Source organism: Garra rufa, chromosome 15 (genome assembly GCF_049309525.1).
Source record: "Garra rufa chromosome 15, GarRuf1.0, whole genome shotgun sequence".
Classification (NCBI taxonomy): domain Eukaryota; kingdom Metazoa; phylum Chordata; class Actinopteri; order Cypriniformes; family Cyprinidae; genus Garra; species Garra rufa.
In genome coordinates this window covers 30618553-30641751 of record NC_133375.1, presented here as the reverse complement: position 1 = coordinate 30641751, position 23199 = coordinate 30618553, and the positions used below count along the sequence as shown (strand labels likewise).

Genomic DNA, 23199 nt, shown 5'->3' with positions numbered 1-23199 from the left:
CTACAGCTCGGCAATAAATAGGTTGAATTGAGTGGCACTCGTGACCTGCGCTGTGCAAATGTCAGATATTGTGGAAACAGATAACAAATGTGTATTTATTTCTAAAAACGTTGCATTACTGCTATTCTCATTGTTTTGACATCTGCATGATTCTGAAGCAGATGTGTGTCAATAACTACAGTACACATTGAGAGAAATTTGAATGTGTGTGTGAGTGGGAGAGAGTAGGTCAGTGTGTATTGGGCCTGAGACAAATGCTCGGCAACAGAGAATCGCTGTCAGATATGTGCCTTATGCTAATGCCAATAAAGCACACACACTATTACGCACACATACATACTAGCATTAAAACATAGGGTGAAAAATGCTCAAGTAAAGGGCACAAGCATAAAACAGGTATTTTTGTATAACTGGATTTTTTCCCGGTATAGTGGCACAGACCCATTCAAACCATCTGCGTTCTATTCCTCATTCATCCGGATTCAACTGCTAATGTTGAGTCTGTCTCTCTGCATGGTTTTATTTCATCCAAGTAATTATGAGTAGGAGGTTTAGCACATTTATCAGATTTAGAAATATTCAACACTTTTTTGAAAAAGTGTAGTTTTTCTTAGATTAACTCCGGATGGTTTATTTTTACTAATAATTGCTTGTAGGTGAGTGGGAGTGTGATATGGAGATGATTGTATGTGGAGATGCAGCAGTACATTTGCAGACACTTACCATCTGGTATCCAATGCAGTAGGCTTACTTTTAGAGAGACAGCATGGGAAAAACTAATTAAATTAAAACTTGTAATGCTATATATAACAAATAATAAAGTAGGGTTTTCATAGTTCCTAGATTAAAAAGGAGTACTCGATTATAAAAAAAATAAAAACTTGATTTCGGTTTCAACCCTCAGGACATATTTTATATTTTTAAACCACAGATGCAGAAAATCCCATTCTTTTATGTATGAAATGTGACCCTGGACCACAAAGCCGGTCTTAGGTAGCATGGGTGTATATAGCAATAGCCAAAAATACATTTTTTTTTTTTATGCCAAATTTTCTTTTATGCCAAAAATCATTTGGATATTTTTAATGTTTTTTAAAGAAGTTTATGCTCATCAACGCTGTGTTCATTTGATCAAAAATACACTGTGAAATATTATTATTATGTAAAACAATGATTTTCTATATTTATATAGATTAAAATTTAATTTATATCTGTAATTAAAGTTGAATTTTCAAAATCATTACTCCAGTCTTCAGTGTCACATGATCCTCCAAAAATCATTCTAATATGCTGATTTATTATCAGTGCTGGAAACAGTTGTGCTGCTTAATATTTTTTTAATTGTGATAACCTGTGATACTTTTTTCAGGATTCTTTGAACAATAAACGGTTAAAAAGAACAACATTTATTTAAAATAGAAAGGTTCTCTAACAATGTACACTACTGTTCAAAAGTTTGGGGTCAGTAAATTTTTATTCTTTTTTTTTTTTTACTTTTTAAATTAATACTTTTATTCACCAAGGATGTGTTAAATTAATAAAAAGTGATAGCATAGATTTACATTGTTAGAAAGGTTTATATTTTGAATAAATGCTGTTCTTTTTAAGTTGTTATTCATCAAAGAATCCTGAAAAAAGTCACAGGTTCCAAAAAATAAATAAATAAAAAATTTGGCAGCACAACTGTTTCCAACATTGATCATTCTAATAATAAATCAGCATATTAGAATGATTTCTGAAGGATCATCTGACACTTAAGACTGGAGTAACAGCTGATGAAAATTGAGCTTTGGATCACATGAATAAAAAAACATTATTTAAAAAAAAAAAAAAAAAAAAAAACATTAAAAATCTTACTGGTCCCAAACTTTTGAGCAGTAGTGTATATCAAAACTTAATTTTTGTTTAATAATATGCATTGCTAAAACTTTAAATTTGGACAACTTTAAAGGCGATTTTCTCAGTATTTCGATTTTTTTGCACCCTCAGATTACAAATATTAAAAACGTTGTATTTAGGCCAAATATTGTCCTATCCTAACTTTTGTGGTCCAGGGTCACAAATGTCCTTCATGTTTGGAGGTTATTATAAGGATAAAAGATGGAGGTCGTCTACATTTTGAAATAACTCCTGCGGTTAACCGGTTAAATACCGGAAGTGGCAACTTCCAGAAACGAGAATCCATGAAAAGCAGTATATTAGACCTTTCTCTAGAGCTGCACAAAATATTAAACCAATTTAAAAGTCATAATAAAGCATAGTGCTGTTGTGAATTCACAAAGGCTGCGATTCAATTAAATAAATGTATGCGCTGCGGGATTAATATGAGCTTTATTTATTTGCGTGTAGGTTACGTCGGTTACGTTATTATTTACACAAGCGGGCCGTCTCAAAGTCAAACCATGTTTGAATATGTTGTGAGTCTGAGTTGCTTATAAAGTTCACCTGGGAACAATGTGCACCATTCTATCAGATCTGTAAGGTAAATAATTTATAAACCTATGCCAACACAGGAGAATACATCATTAGCTTTTTAAATATTAACTTGTTCATCACGACTTCATGAAAGTTTAAGCCCTCGTTTTGAGTTTGCATGTTTTGATATCCACATGTTCTTGTTCAAGAAATGACAGTGGCTGTAGTATTTCTATCTAAAGAAGTGGCCAAATATGAAAGATTAAGTAGACATTTGAATTAAATGTTTAGTCAATTTTAAAAGAAGGATTAGTTCGCGATGTGAAGTGTAAAAACCAGGGTAAAAAAAATCGTCAGGCCGTTTGGCGCCCTCTGGAGGCATTCGATATAATACATAATGTACATAAGTTATGATATTGTTTTATTAAAACATGTATTTTAACTGTTTTGTTTAATAAAACCATATTTGCTGACGCAAAAGACACTCTAGAGTAGGGTCAAAACTTGCTCAGTCTTGCTGTCTTGTTCAATTGAAATTCAGTTAATCCCGAACCGCATTAGTAAGAACAATGATTTTGGTCGATTGTTCTGTGTTTGGTTTTTCAGATACATAGAATTGTTCTTACGAGTTTACAAAGCTATAATCTGTCTTTTTCTTTACTTTTAACATAGTTTCACATACAGTTTACCAGCACAGAAGCTTGTGTTACCAACATGGCAGTTGAATGCAAGAGGGCCAGACAGGTGTTATTGGATTATGGGATGAGGTCAGAGTAGTGACGTGGACATGTTCCTCACACAAAGCTGAAGCTCTCTTATTTGGGGTAAGTCAAGCTGTCAGTTTCTGCAGGACACCATGGCTAGTGAATCTCCTGGCGGTTCTCCTCTTTCTCTTTTTCTTAGCACTTTTATTTGGAACGGCCGCCAGCTTGATATGAACTCACTGAAAGGCAAGAAAAGGAAACGCTGGTTCAAGTCACGCAGGTACATACAAACTTCAAACGTGCACATTAGACAGATATAGATATATGTTGTTGTTTTTTTTTTTGCAATGGTTGTGTGTTTATATAACTCTCTTAAGGATCTGTCAAGCAATATTTCTAGTGTATTTTATTGTAATTGCTCATGGGTAATCGAGTAAACATGATAAACCTGCACTAGGAAAGATTATATAATTGATACATTATATAATTGATTATATAATGTCAAATGGTTCATGTTGAAATCGGGTTTAGTTGTCATGTTTTATATATTGTAATGTTTTACAACAGTCGGTTTATTACAATTTCTGCTGACCGAAGCAATAGTTTAATTTACTTCTACTTTTTTTAATAGGATTTTCTTTTGGTAAATAAAATTTCCCAATATTTTATTTATTTTAACACAGTACTTTGTTACTGATATATGGCAAGAAAAAAATCTTTGTATATTATGCAATTTTTAGTTTATTAGTATCTTTTTTATTTATAGATATAAATTTATATAGGTAGATTTCAGATTTACACTTCCAGTTTTTAAAGAATAATATATTTAAAAATGTAGTTTATTTCTGTGATCAAAGCAACATTTTTAGCATCATTATCCCATTCTTCAGTGTCACATGATCCTTCAGAAATTATTCTAATATGCTGATTTGCTCTTCAAGAAACATTTTTTTATTATTATTATTATCATCATCATCAATATTTAAAACTGTTGAGTACATTTTTTTCATGATTCTTTGATGAAAGGTCCATAGATTAGCATTTATCTCAAATAAAAAGCTTTTGTAACACTATACACTGTACCATTCAAAAGCTTTGAGTCAGCATTTTGTTTTTTTTTTGGGGGGGGGGGGGAGAAATTATAGAAATGAATACTTTTGTTTAGCAAGGATGCTTTAAATTGATCAAAAGTGATGATAAATTCATTTAGAAGATTTTTATTTCAGATAAATGCTATTCTTCTGAGCTTTCTATTCACCAAAGAAACCTGAAAAAAATATACTCAGCTATTTTCTACACAATAATAATAAATGTTTTTTGAGCAGCAAATCAGAATATTAGAATTTTTGAAGGATCATGTGACTGGAGTAATGATGCTAAAAATTCAGCTTTGAAATTCCATATATTTTAAAATATATTCAAATAGAAAACAGCTATTTTAAATAGTATTATTCATAATTTTTTCCAACTTTTACTGTTTTTGCTGTACTTTGCATCAAATAAATGCAAGCTTGGTGAGCAGAAGAGACTTCTTTGAAAAACATCAAAAATATCACTGTCCAAAAAGTTTTGATTGGTAGTGTATATATTAATATTATGCTGATCTGCTGATTTGGCCAAAAAATTTGAATATTTTTTAAAAGTTGCAGACAAGCTTTGAATGCATTTTAAATGTGGAAGACATCCTTTTTTACTGTAGACAAAATTTTTTTCAAAAGAATGCTATTTCAAATCACTGTCAGTATACAGCAGATTCTCATTAGCCGATAAAGTGTGACAACATGCCCCTAAATCAATAAATAAATAAATAAATGTTCCATAATGTTAGAAATTTTCGTCAACTTTCTTTAGTTCAAACTTCATAGTGCGTGTTTATATAGTAATATACTTATACAAGCCTAAGAAGTATTCACAAAAGAAAAAGTGTGGCAACTTGCCCCAGTTAATTGGCTGGTTAATTCCACAGCACTTAGAATAAATTCGTAATTGTGTTCATGGGCGTAAATTTCATTTAACAGTAGGGGGGGGGACAATAAATATAAAATTTCTCATGAGCAATTTTTGAAGGGGACACAAAATAATACAGTCAAATTGTACTTATAAAGATACACAACAATAAAAACAAGGAATTAAAAAAAGGTTTTAAAATTTTAAAAGTGAGGTCAGTTCGGATGTAACACAGTGGTCATTTAGTAAATGCACAGCTAAATGAAACTCCTCACACTCGCGATGAGCGGGTCTAGAACCCGAGTCTCCGGTACGGTAGGCGGATGCACTAACAAGGAGGCTAAAGGCTGCACCCACTAACATTGGTCGCTAGTTTATCTCTTGAGATCAGGGGAGTGAGGTTTACCTGCACAGCACCTACTAGCTGGTCTCTGTTAAACAATATTCTAATTGTGGCCGTTAATGTTAAGTTAACATTATGCATTTTTGCCGCAACTAATTTGTAAATGAGTCTGCATCAACTACATTAAAGAGAACCGCTTTATTTAAAGTTAATAAAATACCCTACTTACTGGAGTTCAACATTAATTGAGCCGCAGCCACACACCTGACTCGTGTGTGTAGAGCAGGCAGTGGGCCAAACCACTGTGAGGAAGGGGAGGGGGGACTCAACTGTTTCTAAATGCATGTTTTGCGTTTTTTTTTTCTACTTCCATGAGTATTTTAGGTATACATACATATATTTTTCACAATAGAGAGTGCGATTTTTTTAATACAATTTTTTAGAGGGGGGGACATGCCCCCCCCCCTCCGGGATTTAAGCCCATGATTGTGTTTACATTCTGTTTTTACACTCTATAATTGACTTTGCCAGGAGATGTTCTGGATTTTATCTAGTACGATCTGCTTTAATCTCATGTGAACACAGGGGGGCAACGATTCGCACAAATTTAGATCAGCTGTAGAAATTCTGTGATATGTGACCCTGGACCACAAAACCAGTCTTAAGGGGTTTATTTGTAGCAATAGCCAAAAATACATTGCATTGGTCAAAATTATTGATTTTTCTTTTATGCCAAAAATCATTAGGAAATTAAGTAAAGATCATGTTCCATTAAGATTTCTTGTAAAATTCCTACTGTAAATATATCAAAATGTAATTTTTGATTAGTAATATGCGTTGTTAAGAACCTAATTTGGACAACTTTAAAGGTGATTTTCTCAGTATTTTGATTTTTTCGCACCTTCAGATTCCTGATTTTCAAATAGATGTATCTCGGCCAAATATTGTCCTATCCTAACAAACCATAGATCAATAGAAAGCTTATTTATTGAACTTTCATATGATGTATACATCTCAGTTTTGTAAAATTTAACCTTATGACTGGTTTTGTGGTCCAAGGTCACATATTTACTTTACTGTCTAAATGTAGTAAAACAAACACACCCTCACCATGAAAGTTGTATTTTTTGATTTCTTGCCATTTACAATTTACAAATTCCTACCAAACAAATTCCTTCATAATCATACATCTGTAAACTTTTACTTAAAATCAAGCTTGTTGTCTGAATGTTTATTGAAAGTGAGCAGAGCCGCAAGCGACACTCCCTGCTTCGCTGTCATTGGTTGACACAACATCATGTGTCACCGAAACACCTCTGAGGGCCTTGGCATGGGTTAATGTGTGAACCGTTAGTCGCAGCAGGAGACTAGTTCCCTCAAACTAGTCAAGCACAGCCATGTGTGTTTGATTGTCTTTGCTGTGGAGAAGATAGATGTTTTTTTTAACTTTTCAGTGACGTTTGAAGAACCTTCGTTGTCTATTTGAATGTTATATTAAGTTCATTGTGAATGACTCGTGTAGAAGAGGTGGTTTTGAAATTCCAGGCTGCACAGGATATACAATTTCACACTCAATCTTTTGACTCAGCGTGAATTCATACTACTGGGCAACTCCTTCCCACCACTTTTAAGCAGTATAAACATCCGTTGGGATCACTTACCTTTCACTTCACCCCGTCATCATGTTGAGGTGTTAAGTTGCCTCATATTGAACATGAGGAGCGCCCTACCCCCGACTACGTCATTACTACACGAGTCCTAGCAGAGTGCGCCCTGCAGCCGGCCAGGAAGGGAGGGAGGAAAGTACACAGGGTGGGAGTTTCAGGAGAGAGAGAGAGAGAGACCGAGTGGGGAGAGACGGATTGTCTTACATTATAGCAGCCGGTTGCTGAGTGACAGAAACACTGGAACGCCTGTCCGGTCAGTTTGAGAGTCCCGGGACACAAGGGGCTCCTGTCAGAGGCAGGGCCGTCTCGACCAAGTCATGTTCACGCTTGGAAACACACGTGAGGACTGAAAACAAACACACACTGCTGGGATTAGCCGTAGCCGCTAGCAGAGGGAAATCCACGTCCAGAATGAGCATTATCATGAAGCCCCGGTCTCGCTCCACCAGCTCACTTAAGAACACAGACGGGTAAAGGAGAACTTTTTTGAATATCTCCTTCTGCCTCCCTTAAACCATTACCCTGCTTGCTGCTTCCTTTTCCCCTTGTTTGGATTTCCATGTCTCTTTTTAAAATCTTGTGCAACTCTCTGCTTCCTCTGGATTTTTAAACCCCTTTGTTTTTCCACTTACCTTTCTCAAATTGAGTTTCACTCTTCCTGAAGAATTTGTCTTTTATTTACATTGTCTTACACTCATATTCATCCACTAGGTTTTTATTGACTCTCTGTCTCACACTGACTTGTTAAAGTGTAACTGTGGGGTAGATTTAAACTTTCTTTGATGCATTATGTTGCCTGCTTGTTATATAATGGTATATGATTTTGGCCCTAAGCTAATTTTATGCCATCAAATTCTGCTATTTTCATTACTTTAAAAAGTTTTTGTTCATTTGACTGAATAATTTGCATTATTTTTGTGCATACACTCTAAAAAATGCTGGGTGAAATATGGACAGACAGACCCAGCAATTGGGTTGTTTTGACAGAGGTTTAACCAACCTTCTGGGTAGTTTTTTTTTTTAACTCAACTATTGCTTAAAGATGACTATATTTCAAGCTTAAAATGATCCCAAAATATGTTGAAAATTAACATTTATTAATATGTTTAATACATGAACATTTATTAGTAAGTTGAATAAATAATAATTCATTTAATTTTTTGAAACATTTTTTAAATTGTTTCTTAATGTTGAGCTTTTAAATATTGCTGATGCCTCTAATAATTGTCTCAGATTTTTAATTTCCGACCTATTTTGGGTTCATTTTATTCAAGAAATATAGTAATTTTAAGCAATAGTTGAGTTAAATAAAACTACCCAGGAGGTTGGGTTAAACATTTAACCATTTAACATTTAACTCAACCACTGGGTCAAAATTCAACTTATTAATCAATGTTAATTTATTGAACATATTAATAAATGTTAATTTTCAACCTATTTTGAATTCATTTATGCAAGAAATATAGTAATTTGAAGCAATACTTGAATGAAACTACCTAAGAGGTTGGGTTAAACATTTAGCCTAACTGCTGGGTCAAAATTTAACTTATTAATAAATGTTAATTTATTGAACATGTTAATAAATGTCCATTTCCAATCTATTTTGACTTTATTTTATACAAGAAATATAGTGATTTTGAGCAATAGTTGTGTCAAATAAAACTACCCAGGATGGTGGATTAAACATTTAGCCCAACCACAGGGTCAATATTCAACCTATTAATAATGGTTAATTTGTTGAACATATTAATAAATGTTCATTTCTAATCTATTCCGAGTTCATTTTATACAATAAATATAGTAATTTTAAGCAATAGTTGAGTTAAATAAAACTACCCAGGATGTTGGGTTAAACATTTAGCCCAACCACTGGGTCAAAATTCAACCTATTTATAATAGTTAATTTATTGAACATATTATTAATTGTTAATTTCCAATCTATTTTGAGTTCATTTTATGCAAGAAATATAGTAATTTGAAGCAATAGTTGAGTTAAATAAAACTACCCAGGATGTTGGGTTAAACCTTTAGTTTAGCCCAACCGCTGGATCAAAATTCAACTTAATAATAAATGTTAATTTCTAACCCATTTTGGGTTCATTTTAAGCAAGAAATAGTCATTGTAAGATTGTAAATATTAAAAAATACTTTATATGCTTTTATAATAAACTTAAGTCAATTAATTAAATTAAAAAAAAAATCCTTGTGTATTGCATTTTGGGGGATGCAGTGCACAAGGAATTGATTATATTTTAGTTTAAAATTTTAAAAATTGTTTTTATGCACTTATTGTATATCCAAATATTAAAACCTGGGTTGAGATGAATAATTTGTAGTCTAAGATACATTTTGTATAATGGGTGTGATTAGATATGATTTGAAATATGGTTCAATTTGCTCATTTTAATCATTATCACTGAAATTTTTTTATGTCAACCAATACTATATCCAAAATGTTTGTGCAATAACTTTTAAAAAATAGTAAAGACGGACTGATAATTCCACAAGGGAAGGGTGCTGCTGGATTGCAGCGTATTTGCAAGTATCTGCCAGAGGGCAGATACCTCACCCTTGTTTCTCTTGTCCCATCTTGTTCTCCCATTTGTGTTTGCTTATTTTAGAAGCAAGTGATGATTGTTTGTGGAGAACTGATTATTTTGGTACACTTTTTAGCTTGTTTAAATGCACTGTGTGCATGAAGAATAATCTGCGCAGTCATCTGTCACTGCAAAATCTTGAGATATTGCATATTGATGATTCACAGGATTATTTTGGTGTGTAATTCTTTTATGTTCGTGTCTGAATGTTTATAAAGTAGGCTAGCAAAAAAAGAGACAGGCTACTTACCCCCCTTTGCTCGTGGAATGCTCCATTTCGTGTCTGTGAATAACAGCTCTCAGATTCAGCTAAGCAAACACGGCCTTGCTTTCAGAATGTTTAAGCCTGTTTGTGTCTGTGTGTGTATGAAAAAAGGTTAAGAAGTCAGGATGGAGGAAATCTCACTGACATCTTATTGATATCATCAGTGTAGAGGACAACGTGTGTGTCACTATCCTTCACCTCATATATTGACCCTATTGTCTGCGGTTCCTGTTTGTTTTGCTTTATTGCAATGCATGACAGTGACTCAATGCGTGTCATACACACCAGCCATTAAGTGACAGTTGCTACTTCATATCCTGTCATTCATACTATTGCCATTTGGTCTAGTCTAATAAAATACTATCATTTGAATTAAAATACTCTGCGGTTATATTAGCCGTGCAAATCAAACCAGTAAAATTGTTTTTTCATTAGTGATCTCAATGGACATATCTAATTTCCAGTTTGTGGTTTGCATTTAATCTTCCAGCTCAGTGGAGTGTGTTTAAATCTGTGTATTTGTGTCTCTATGTAAAAGAGAGGTTTGTGGATTTGTGTCTCGTATGACACCTACTCTGATGGAATAGATGGCCCATTTCCTCTCCTGTCGCTTAAGGTTTGACATCACTGCCACATTATAGCACCTTGTAATATAAACACATCAAGAGTCATCCAATTACAACGGCTTTTATGTGGCAAAGTGCAATATTTGCATTTCGTGGAAGTGCGTGTTAAGGTGAGCGCATGTGTTTCTGTTGTCAGCAGCAGTCGCTAAATATGGCTGCCACTCTCTTTCTGTTAATCTCATTTTGTACACTGTAGAAAATCATAACTTAATTTTTGGAGTTTAGTAAAAGTTTAAAGGATGCAAAATTCACTTTTATTCGGTGTTTACTTATAAATGTGTCTTAGCAGCGTGGGGACACAACCACCCTACATTAATAAAAATCTATTTGCTTTTTTTTTTTAAATCTCAAAAAACCTAAACCATCTCAATTATCAAGCAGTTTTAATTTTCTGAACAGTATGATGTCATACTGCTGAGGCCCCACCCACGACTTCTGATGGACGTCCCATATTAGCATATTTTCACCCTCAGCCCTCAGTTGTATGCTGTCAACCATTTTCTCCGTGCTCAAGCATGCTGTAGCGGCAGCATCTCATAAACAATGCAAGTGTTTTGTAGTTAGATGTAAAAGTGAGCGTAAGAGTCTTCATTTTCTCTCGACATGGATTAGTTTTGTTTTCGATGGTAACGCGCCACTGAATACACAAAAAAACAGACGAAAGGGGTGGGGTGAGCAGTAGCTCATTATCATTTAAAGAGTCATGCATCGAAATAGGTCGTTGTGAGCAGAGCTGTTTGGATGAGGTAAAAAGGTTGTTGTTTTACATGACCATTGAATAATTTTAACAAAAGTATGTTGCAGACATTTCATGAAGTGTCTAAATAGATCATACCAACTTGTGGAAAATGTGCATTCGATGGCCCTATTAACAATTGAAGTTGGTCTTTGCTTTCATCAAACATTATGCGATCAATCAACTTGAAATGAAAAATGTTTTTTTCTGTAGACCCACCGTTAGTAAGATTGTATTTTAGGTTAATGTAAGCATATTATGTAATAGTATTATATTATTTTAATCATGTAATTTGTTGAGCAAACTGAAAAGGTTATATTGTTACCTCTATATAGCAAAATGAATTGTATTTATGTGCTATAATGGAAGAAAACTGAAATGAAACGAAAAGAACGGTGTTGGACCCTCACCACCAAACTTGACGTTGTAAGATCTTGTTATTTAATGTGTTGGGTTAATCAAACTAAATACCAAAAAAATGACTCTAATTAATATTTTATGTAATGTCGACTTTTTCTGCATTTGATAGTTTGGAGAATTTTAATTTCAGAACTGATTCACTTTCCCATGATTTCTTTCTTTTTATCTCATCATGGTCATTTTATCAAGTTATTTTTATACTTTTGACAGACTTGGATTGATTCATAAATTATTCCTGTCTGTTATTTTTATCTATGCAATCTCTTTTATTTGTCTATTTTGAGCATATTCTTGTTCCGTCTCATGATTGATTAGAAAACCGGCAGTGTTTTGGGAACAGCCTCATGTGATCACTAGAAGAAAACTTAACGTCTTCTACATTCTCTTTGCATGTGGTCTCAAACCGTCAGGTTCCAATTTTGAATGTCTCAGGGTCAGACTCCATGTTTCCTGTGCTTCTTTTTCCTCTCTTATGGTCTAATGGCCCACATGCTATTAAATAGACCTAAGGAGGGCAGGCAGTCACATACCAGTTCACTAGCGAACAGCTTTTAACTTTAATTTTTTTTCTTCAGTTTTGGAGTCACGAATATGTATTAGGTTCAGTTTCTGTTTTTCCAACTTGTTTCTTTTTGTTTTAGTTAACAGCAAAGTTTTGCATCTGTTGTCATTCTCTTTCATTACAAATGTTAGCACTCAGTGTATGATTTAAGTTCATTTGAGAACTGTGTGAACTCTGAGTGTTGTAAAGTGTTGACTGCCATTCTAATTGGAAAGATTGGTTTAGTACCAAAACAGTTAGTTGGGGAACAGCCAGTCTCAATTAAAGTGGCTTAAACTACATGGCCAAAGGGATTGGGCAAGGAGTCAAAAAGAATAGAGTTGGCCAGTTGGACATCTGATGCCATAGATAGCATAGTAGTAATTGCACCTACTGTAATTATCCCTTTGATTTTTAAGGACAGACATATTTAATCCTTTCACTAAAGTACCATTAAATGGATTGGCACGCCGTCCATAGTTGTTGTTCTTTGTATTGTGATTGTTTTAGGTAATTGTATAGCAAACCACTTTAGTTTTATATATCTTAACTTTAAGCTGATGCCAAAACATGTTGTTTTAAATCATTCTGCTTTTGGTCCTCTTTACTACTTCCTTGTCTACAGAGAAACAGACCTCTTTGGTAAGCAACTCGTGAAGAACCAAAATGCATACACTCTGTTAAATAGAAAACATACTGTACAGTGACCCCAAAAAGTCAAACCTAGTTGCATCTGCAAACTAATTACACTAGAGATTTTCTCAGAACTAGCTTTAACTTTTCTGTGCTATTTTTACTATTTATTTTTAGCAAACTGGTCTAAATTTGGGGGATTTATGAAGTCACTTCTCACAGGTGCAGAGAAGTGTAACCACAGATGTATAACCAGAGGAATAGAGCTGCAAAAAATATTGATTTCTGGATTTTAATCAATTCTTATTATTACAAATTATATTAGTTCTTAAATCCCATGAATCGAATAGTCTAGCCTGTTTTCTGTTAAAGAATGAACATTGCAGCACACATTCTATCCGAGAAATCACAATTAGCTTTGTGCTCTGTTACTTTTGATATAAAAAAGTCTCAGATTTTAAATTCTGTCTATTTTATTACAATATTCAAACAATAAATGCCATTTTAGCACTGTTTATTTTGAAATGTCAGATCGCTGTGGTGCTTACGTTCAAGAGAAGCAGCAGCACAAAGTGCACATGAACTGATCATCTCCGCTTTAATAGCAGTTTCGGCACAAAATAAAAGTGAATAAACATCCAAAGGTATGTTAAAAGAAAGAGTACTTACCTAAAATCGGTATCCTGTCTCATGTAATCGCTCAATCAGTGTTTCAACCATGCAAAGGCGTCAATTTAACAGCTTGTAAACAATGTCACGTAACGTCAAATTTACCTCAGGAAAAAGCTTGACCATTCACTTATTAGTCAGCTGGAAAAATAAACTTTAGAGAGGAACATTTTGCTAATATATGCATAATATAATATATTCATTATAATTTGTAATGTTCTTCAATGTTTAATTTATGTTTTCATGGCAGTTATCATTTAAATGTATTTAAATTTAATTATGTAATAGTAACTTAATTATTATAAAAACTTCACTGAGTGGAATTCAAACGTTTTATACAAATAATTCATTTATAGCAATGTAGTACCTACTGACTTTCATGTACATTTTACAGCATTAGTTAAGTTAGTTAAAGGATAACTATTGCCAAAATGCAACCTGGGCTGTTTTTTTTTTACTGTAAACGAGACAAACTTATATCTAAAAGCATAATTACGACAAACGAGCCGTTTCTGAGATTGACCGTGATTTCGTTTTGTGGTCAATGGCCGGTGAATGGGAGTACTAGGGGCATAACTTTGAGCGCATCAAAATCGATATTTTTACAACACTAAGAAGGCTCGACACACCATGAAACTTTGCTCGAAGTATCGCCTGGGTCTCTACACATGAACTCAAGCATTGAGAACATTGTGCACACAGAGTTTACTAAAAAGAAATCCGATCTCCGAATCTCCGAATGCGAATGAATGGACTCCATAGGACGAAATATTAGGCTTATATGAGGCTCTTTTTACAACTAGAAGGTTAATATTGTTTTTCACTTGCGACAAAACAACGAATTAGCCGTGCATTTATATGGAAATATGCTTTAGGAGCTATCCATCCTCACATTCGGAGATCGACACTTCTTGACTGGCAAGACGGCCGCGAGCGGAAACTAAAACAGTGAAAGTGAGTTGTTCAAAAACTTTCTTTTTAGTAAACTCTGTGTACACAAACAATGTTCTCAATGCTCGAGTTCATGTGTAGAGACCCAGGCGATACTTCGAGCAAAGTTTCATGGTGTGTCGAGCCTTCTTAGTGTTGTAAAAATATCGATTTTGATGCGCTCAAAGTTATGCCCCTAGTACTCCCATTCACTGGCCATTGACCACAAAACGAAATCATGGTCAATCTCAAAAACGGCTTGTTTGTCGTAATTATGCTTTTAGATATAAGTTTGTCTCATTTACAGTAAAAAAAACAAAAAAACAGCCCAGGTTGCATTTTGGCAATAGTTATCCTTTAAGTACTTTTTTCAGTGTCTTAATCATTAATTAATTAAGTTTATATTATTCCCTATTATTTATATTTATCATAATTAGAATTTATATATTTTTAACTATTTTTGTTAGTTTCACAAATAAATTTGATTTGTTTAGATGTATTAGATATGTTTTGTGTGCTTTAAGCATCCAAATACATTTTGGGTCCCCTGTAAATGTTATATGATGAAAGTTAACTGGTGTACAATAAATTCTATTGAAGTTCAGACAAGTTTGGAAGTAATTTCCGCTTACGTGCTTTGATAATATCAGTGGTGTCTGGAGAGATTCCACCCAGCCCACTCCATTATGCTTAACTGGAAGTCATTATGATTATCTAGAAATGACTGTTTAATGTATCATATGCGTTGCGTCACACAGCGCTGTTTGACGTCCACAGAGCTGTCCGATTCCAGCAAAAAGGTAATTAGTGATTAAACTCAGACTTCTTCGAACCTCTCAGGTTAACTCATCTGTGGTTAACACTAACACTTGATGATTGTTTTTTTTTTAATATTGTGACATTTAGTGTAACAGAGATGTTTCTCAAAAGATTCAAGATGAAGAGGTTGTTGTCTGACACTAATTTAAAGCTGCTAGAGATGTGTTGTGTGTTATAACAAGTGTCTTTGGTGTTCATTGTTCCATGGTTTTCTTTGTGTTGTGTGCGAATTAATTACGGCTTGTTTGTATATTAGGAGCAAAAGCACTTCAAGGTAATTACCCTCAAAAGTACACCCATAAGATGTGTTGGTGTGTGTGTGCTTATGTTAAGTGTAGTTTAAGCAGGGAGTGATCTTTGTACAGGGAACAGATGGAGACCTTCGCAGACTGTTTATTTGATAGAGGGAAACTAGGAAAGTGAAATTAGTGCACTAGCAAAGTGAAGAAGAGGTGGAAGGAGAGAGGATGGGAGTGGTGTATTCTCCCCTCTGTACATGAAGACACATTAAACAAAGCAAACTGCTCACAACACATGCTGTTTGTTGATGGACTGCTCTTGTCCTAAAGGAGTGTTATTGTGAGGAATCCAAAATTAAAAAGTTTAATGAAACCCATGGAAGATTTACATTATTTTAAGTATTCACATTGTTTGATACATATTTTGGACTATAGGGCGCTATTATTTCGATAATTTGAAATGGTTGCACTCAGTGTGCTACAGGTGCTACCTGTTGCTATTTTAACAGCAACACAACCTGGAAAATAAAATACGAATAAAATGTATTTTGTATAAATATCCCTTTAATAGAACATACATACTATATCAAAAGTTTGGGGTCAGAGAGATGTTTTTTATAGAAATTAATCATTTTATTTAGCAAGGACACATTAAAGTGATCAAAAGTAACAGTAAAGACTTTTATAACATTACGAATGATTTCTATTTTGCATAAATGCTGTTCTTTTTACACAAATTTTACACAAAAATATTAAGCATTAACAGTTTTGACATTGATCAAAATGTTTTTGTGCAGCATTGTATTTGAATTTTTAGTTAAATTTCACAATATTAGTATTTTTGCAGTATGTTAATAAAATATGCAGCCTTGGTGAACATAAGAGAATATTTTTAAAAACACAAAAATATTAATATTATTAAAATATTAATATTTACACAAAAATATTAAGCAGAACAAGTGTTTTCAACATTGATAAGATTTTTTTTTGTGCAGCATCTCAGCATTGTATTTTAACTTTATTTTTATTTTTATTTTTAATTGTTTTCAACATCGATAAGAAATGTTTCTTGAGCAGCAACTCAGCATTTTATTTTAATTTAATAGTAATATTTTAATTTAATTAGTAATATTTTAATAAAATATGCTACCTTGATGAACATGAATATTTTCAAAAAAATTATCATTATCATTAAAATATATATTTACATAAAGAATTAAGTAGAACAGTTGTTTTTAGCATTAAGAAATGTTTCTTGTACAGCAACTCAGCATTTTATTTAAATTTGTATTAATATTTTACAATATTACTGTTTTACTGTATTTTAATTAAATGTGCAGCCTTGGTGAGCATAAGAGAATATTTTCAAAAATACAAACATACTAATATTATTAAAATATATATGCTCTAATTATGTAAACAGGAATTATTTTGGATAATTCTATTCAGAAACATGAATTTAACTTTTGGGGCAAACATATTATAATTACAATATAATTTTTTTTATCTTATCTGATATAAACATGCTAGGTTTTGTTATGTTAAATATATCTTATTCTGTTAAATATTTTTAAGTATTAGTTTAGTATGTGATAATATCATAATTTCATAAATGTAGAGCAAGCAATTGAATGTTCACATTATGAAGGTTCTAATGATCATCTGTGATTAATCTCAAAAAGTGGAAAAGTTGCTGTTTTCAATACTAGTAATGTTTTGTCCAATCTTTCTAGAATCAGTAAGATGTTTTCATTTTCATGCGAAGGAAACAGTGTTTGCGAATGCATGTTGACTTGTTTATGGTTATTATAAGAACCCATATTCCCCTTTGTAGCGTAAGCATGAGTGCTTTTGTGCAGGTTACAGTAAACGGAGAAGCGTCTCATTCATAATGCATGTCTAGAGTTGAGAGTGTGAGACGGTAAGCCTGTGCATTCCTGTGATATGACCCAAGAGAGATGAGGGCAGCACATTACCGGGCCGCTCACCACCAGCTCTAGGTTTTAACAGTGAATAAGTCAGTTCTCAATGAAACACAAAAACAAAGTGCCATGCATGATGTGTTGGGTTTGAAAGTACAGGATACACTCCAAATGTTGTTTTCTTTTTGCACCGTGGTGCACTGAACACAGACAATGGAAAGGTCGAATGCGTGAGTTTAGTTGTAACTGACATATTTTGTTCTCAGTCAAAACAAAACTCAATCCCCCGATTTACGCGGGTCGTGAATCATTGGCCCTTTAAGTGCTCACTGCTGAAGTCACCAAGGTGCAGTCTGACCCACTAATGTGGCTTTATCCATCCGCACCACGTTACTCGTCTCAGATGTGAACCTACATGGAGGTGATGACGGTGGCTAAGCGATAATAAGATGTAGAGCAACGTCACCTCCCGCGTCAGGAAAATACCCAGGGTATAGCAATTATATTAATGCCATCCGGGGATTATTGGTCAGCATGTTGTAAGCACAGGTGGGGGCTCTGAGGAATAGGGAGATGAAGGTTAAGGATGGCACTCCTGCTGGGCTGGGGAAGCCCTCTAAATTAAGACTTTGCTGGGAAGAGTTTTTTATTTTTTATTTTTATTGGTCTACAATATTACAGCGACCTAAATCAATATGTACACTACCAGTCAAAAGTTTTTGAACAGTACCATTTTTAATGTTTTTTTTAAGAAGTCTCTTCTGCTCACCAAGCCTGCATTTACTTAATCCAAAGTACAGCAAAAACAGTAAAATTGTGAAATATTTTTACTATTTTAAATAACCTATTTCTATTTGAATATATTTTAAAATGCAATTTATTCCTGTGATTTCAAAGCTGAATTTTTAGCATTATTACTCCTGCCAAGTGATTCTTCAGAAATCATTCTAAAATTCTGATTTGCTGCTCAAAAACAATTTTTATTATTATTATTATTATTATTATTATGTTAAAAACAGCGGAGTATATTTTTTCAGGTTTCTTTGATGAATAGAAACCTCAGATGAACAGTATTTATCTGAAATAGAAATCTTTTGTAACATTGTAAATGTCGTTATCATCACTTTTGATCAATTTAAAGCATCCTTGCTAAATAAAAGTATTGATTTCTATAATTTTCTTACCCCAAAAAAACTTTATAGTAAAAATATTTTCCAGTATTACTGCTTTTGCTGTATTTTGGATCAAATAAATGAAGGCTTGGTGAGGAGAAGAGAATTATATATTTTAAATCTTACGGTTCAAAATCTTTTGACTGGTAGTGTATGTTTGTTTTTATTGGTTTGTTTTATTTTTATTGTTTTATTTTTCAATTTGTTTTGTTGTGTTTTGTTTGTGTTTGTGTAAATGTTTGCTATTTTGTTTTTTTTGTTTGTTTTTTTAATGTTTATTTCTATATTTGTGTTTTTGTTTCACGTCTATTTGATTTAATCACATGTTTATTTGGGCTACGTCTGGATTAATCTGGATACATTTGAAAACTCTGTTTTCGTTTCAAAATGCTCTTCGCACACACTTTTTAAGCTTTTTCTAAAACTTTCGCATCCACATTGAAATGTCGGAAAATGCTACATTCATCTGCGTATGCGTAAAACCTCATAAATGGTTACTGAGTCCATACAGACATAAGTTTTCATGTAATTGTTTGGGCAGGACCATTCACTGACGTTTTCAGGTCGCACTCGCAACTGCTGTCATGTTTTGCCACAGGACAGCAGTTACGAGTCAAATTTCTGTCATCTTTGCAAGACTGTGATATAAAGACTGTACATAGTAACATATCTTTAGCAACAGTGTGAAAGTAGCACATAACAGGCACAATTCCAAAATAAACATAGATATCTATTGGTACAATACGTGGCACATGACTAAACATGTGTCATCATCTTCAAATACGTCTGTTTTCACAGTCCACACTACGAAATGCTCTTACTTTGGAGAGTGTTTTTAAAATGCTTTGTTTTTGGCAACAAAAAAGGCATCTCAGTGTGGACGGAAGGCCAAAATGGAGAAAAAAAAAAGTGTAACACACATATCCTTTATAGCAGGGATGGGGAACGTTGATCCTTGAGGATCCAAACCTAATCAAACACACTAATCAAGGTCTTCAGGATTCAGGGTTGGAGCTAAACTCTGCATGGACACTGGCCTTCCAGGATCAACGTTCCCCACTTCTGCTTTATAGGCTCATAGAAGAAAATAGAAAACATTTGTCTGAAAAACCAATGGTTTATTGCAACAGTTCTAAGGTCAAATTGGTCAACAAAATGCCCATATTACTGAAAGTTGTCGACTCTGTCAACCTGAGTAATATGCTACTTTGCTTCTTCCAGTTCAGTCTCATTTGACATCAGCGCTAACTGCCCGGTTGTTTCGTCTCTCCAGCTTTGATGTGGACAATGGCACCTCATCAGGACGTAGTCCACTGGATCCCATGGCCAGCCCGGGGTCAGGTCTCATCCTCCAGGCCAACTTTGTGCACAGCCAGAGGAGAGAGTCCTTCCTGTACCGCTCAGACAGCGACTATGACCTCTCACCAAAGTCTATGTCCAGAAACTCCTCCATCGCCAGTGACATGTGAGCAAATGTCCCTTTTAAATGCAGATCCGGTTTAGTAGCATTTAGATTTTAGGTAACATTTTACAATAAGGTTCCTTAGTGAAATACAAGAACAAGTAGCCAACATCAACTAAGAATGAAAAATACATCTACAACATTTATTAATATTAGTTAATGCTAATTTCAGTATTTACTGCATTATTAAAATCACAAGTTGTGTTTGTTAACATAGCTTATGAGTACATTCAACTCCAGTTAATAAATTAACAATAAATTGTTCATTAAATGTAAAAATCAGAGAAAGCTTGTGCTGTTGTAATTAGTATTTTGTCCTTTTTTTTTTTGCAGACATGGCGATGACATGATTGTTACCCCTTTTGCACAGGTATTGCAATATTAATTTTAAAATAGGATGATTTGACAGCATTACAGAAATAACACCACTTAACTCATTTTTTGTGTCTTTTCCTAGGTTCTGGCGAGTTTACGGACTGTCCGGAATAATTTTGCTGCTTTAACAAATGTACAACAGGAAAGGCCCAATAACAAGTGCGTGCTTTCAGTTTAAAATATTCACATGCACACATTTCATCTTGGCAGAATTTGTATGGTTTATGTTTGCTAACAGTAGTCAGTCTGTGTTACTGTTGTTTTCATCATACGCATTAATACATTCTTTGTTTCCTTTTTTTCTTAACCAGGAGATCCCCCATGTGTAACCCACCTCCCATCACAAAGACCTCCTATACAGGTGTGTACCTATACTTTCTATGTTTTAAACCATATTTGAAATATTTCATGACAAATTAACAGCAGTGTTATTTTAGTATTATTTATACACTAATATAGTACTTTTAAAGCAGATACTTGCCAAAGCACCACTTCTAATTTTCATTTAAACTTTTTTATGTTTGGGTTTTATTTTATTTTAGTTTATATTTGTTTGTTTGTTTGTTTGATAGTTTTATTTAATTTTTCTGTTTTAGTTTTATGAATTTGTAGTACTTTAAATCATTAAATAAAGTAGTTACTTGCCAAAGAACCACTTTTCATTTAAACTTTTTTGTTTAGGTTTTTTTTTTAATTCATCAAAAGCAAATTTTAATGTCTATGTGCAACCTATTATAAACTATATTTTAAATATGACATAAATTAACAGCAGTGTTATTTTAGTATTATTTAAATACTAATATAGCATATTGAATTAAGTTTTGAACTTAACTTTTTGATTTGTGCTCTTGTCATTTTTATTAGTTTTAGATTGTTTTTTTTATTTTTTCACTTATTTCTAGATAGCTTTCATTTATTTTTATTTCAGTTTTAGTAATTTTAGTACTTTAAATAAAACAGTTAGTTGCCAAAGCACCACTTCTAATTTTCATTTGTAGTCTTTCATGTTTAGGTTTTTCATATTTTATTTTATTTTATTTTATTTTATTTTATTTTGTATCAGTTATCAAATTTGTATGTTTTTGTGCAACATATATTTATCATTGAGATCACACAATATCAGATATATGATATCCTGTAAAGAGAGTTTTGTTTTGTGTTAGGATAAGGTTTGTTTTAATTTATTGTTAGGCACTGTCTGATATGAGGGACCATGTTGTCTTTGTGTGGCACCTTTAGTTTTGTCTATACCAGCATGAGGGCAACCTCCAGACATCGCATATCACAGTGTGCATGTCATGTACTTTGAAGCTGATAAGAAAAATTAAATAATCTGTCGTAATAACCTCTATGCACAAATGTAATCTTTAACATACTTTTATACTCACTTTAATCGTTTGTTCATGCTTCATGTGATGTGACAGTGGTTTTGCCATAATCACGAGGCAGTATCGATTAGCTTCTGTTTGCAATCTTTTTATGAGGTTTGTGAAGAAAAGCTTTTTTTAAGATGCAGGTGTTTGACCTAGAACTGTAGTACAGATTGCTTGCTGGATGTTTAGCATGAGCAGAATGTTCAGCTGCAGAGATAAAAAGCACCAGTGTTATAGATTTATAATATTGATTTGTACTAGAGGCACTGAGCAGATGGACACATTATACAATTTAACTCCCCATGCTGAGTTGTCATATGACCATTAAAGGTGTCAGGAGAAACTGGTGGGTGTTGAGTGTAGATTGCCTGGATGTCCATATACCTTAATGTAGAATGGGATGATAAAGCCTGTGGCTAAAGATAGGACCTATAAACTCTAAACACCATTCTGGCTTTAAGCAAGACACTTTGTGTTGTTCAGGGAGAATGTCTTTCTAATAAGTGTTTTGGAGGTCGCTGTGGATAAAAGTGTCACCTAAATGACTAATTAGTGGGGCTTGCTATGGCATGATTCCTAAAATCACGCAGCTTGTTAAGAAGTGTGATCAGACTTGCACAGACAATAAAACAAGTGATTAATAGACTTGCATTGAAGCAGGGACTAAAGCCATGTTTACAGACCAGAATACCATAGCAAAGTAGGCTTTTTTTTATTTTGGCCTGCTGTAGGAACCCAGAGCACCACAGGAATAGGGGTTTTCAAACTTTTTGATACCAAGGACCCAAATATAATCAAATTACAGAGAATCTGCTTCCTAAAATATAAAGTCATTGTATTTTAGGTGTAAGAAAAGTGTTGTTAGAAAATAAATAATTGCATTTATGCTGTCATTGTGTTGAATGCAAAAGAAATTCTTAAAATATTATATAGAAAATATTAATCATTTAAATGTATTTATATAGCACCTTTAACCATACATACTGGTCTAATTTATGTACTAATATATTATGTATTTATATATATGTGTGTATGTGTATGTATATATATATATATATATATATATATATATATATATAGGTGTGTCCAAACGTTTTCAACTGAAAAAACTTGTGAAAAAACATCTTTCAGGTGGTCAAATAGCAAATAGTGGAGCTCTGCAGCCACCTACTGGTAAAAGTTATTTGTAGTTGTTTTTTTTACTTTTAAAACTGGATTTTCCAAAAGATGGGCAAAAATCTTACACTAAACCATGTGAAATTATCCATGTTATCCCCATGAATTAAAGTTAGAAATGTGGGACTTTTATAAAATGAATTGTACATAAAAAAGCAGTTTTTGTAT

The 23199-nt window shown here is 33.4% G+C and overlaps 1 protein-coding gene across 2 annotated transcripts in view; it reads left to right on the top strand.

The window, feature by feature from the left end:
- Positions 1-23199, top strand: part of pde4d (phosphodiesterase 4D, cAMP-specific) — a 163447-nt gene that overhangs the window by 118697 nt on the left and 21551 nt on the right. The window contains exons 1-5 of one of the 2 annotated variants that reach the window (XM_073818524.1): positions 3284-3399; positions 19919-20110; positions 20441-20477; positions 20565-20641; positions 20794-20843. In XM_073818524.1, coding sequence (XP_073674625.1) covers positions 3350-3399; positions 19919-20110; positions 20441-20477; positions 20565-20641; positions 20794-20843 — 406 coding nt within the window. In that variant the 5' untranslated portion in view covers positions 3284-3349. Of the gene's footprint in view, positions 1-3283; positions 3400-19918; positions 20111-20440; positions 20478-20564; positions 20642-20793; positions 20844-23199 lie in introns of those variants that run through there. The other variant, XM_073818523.1, reaches the window with a different exon arrangement.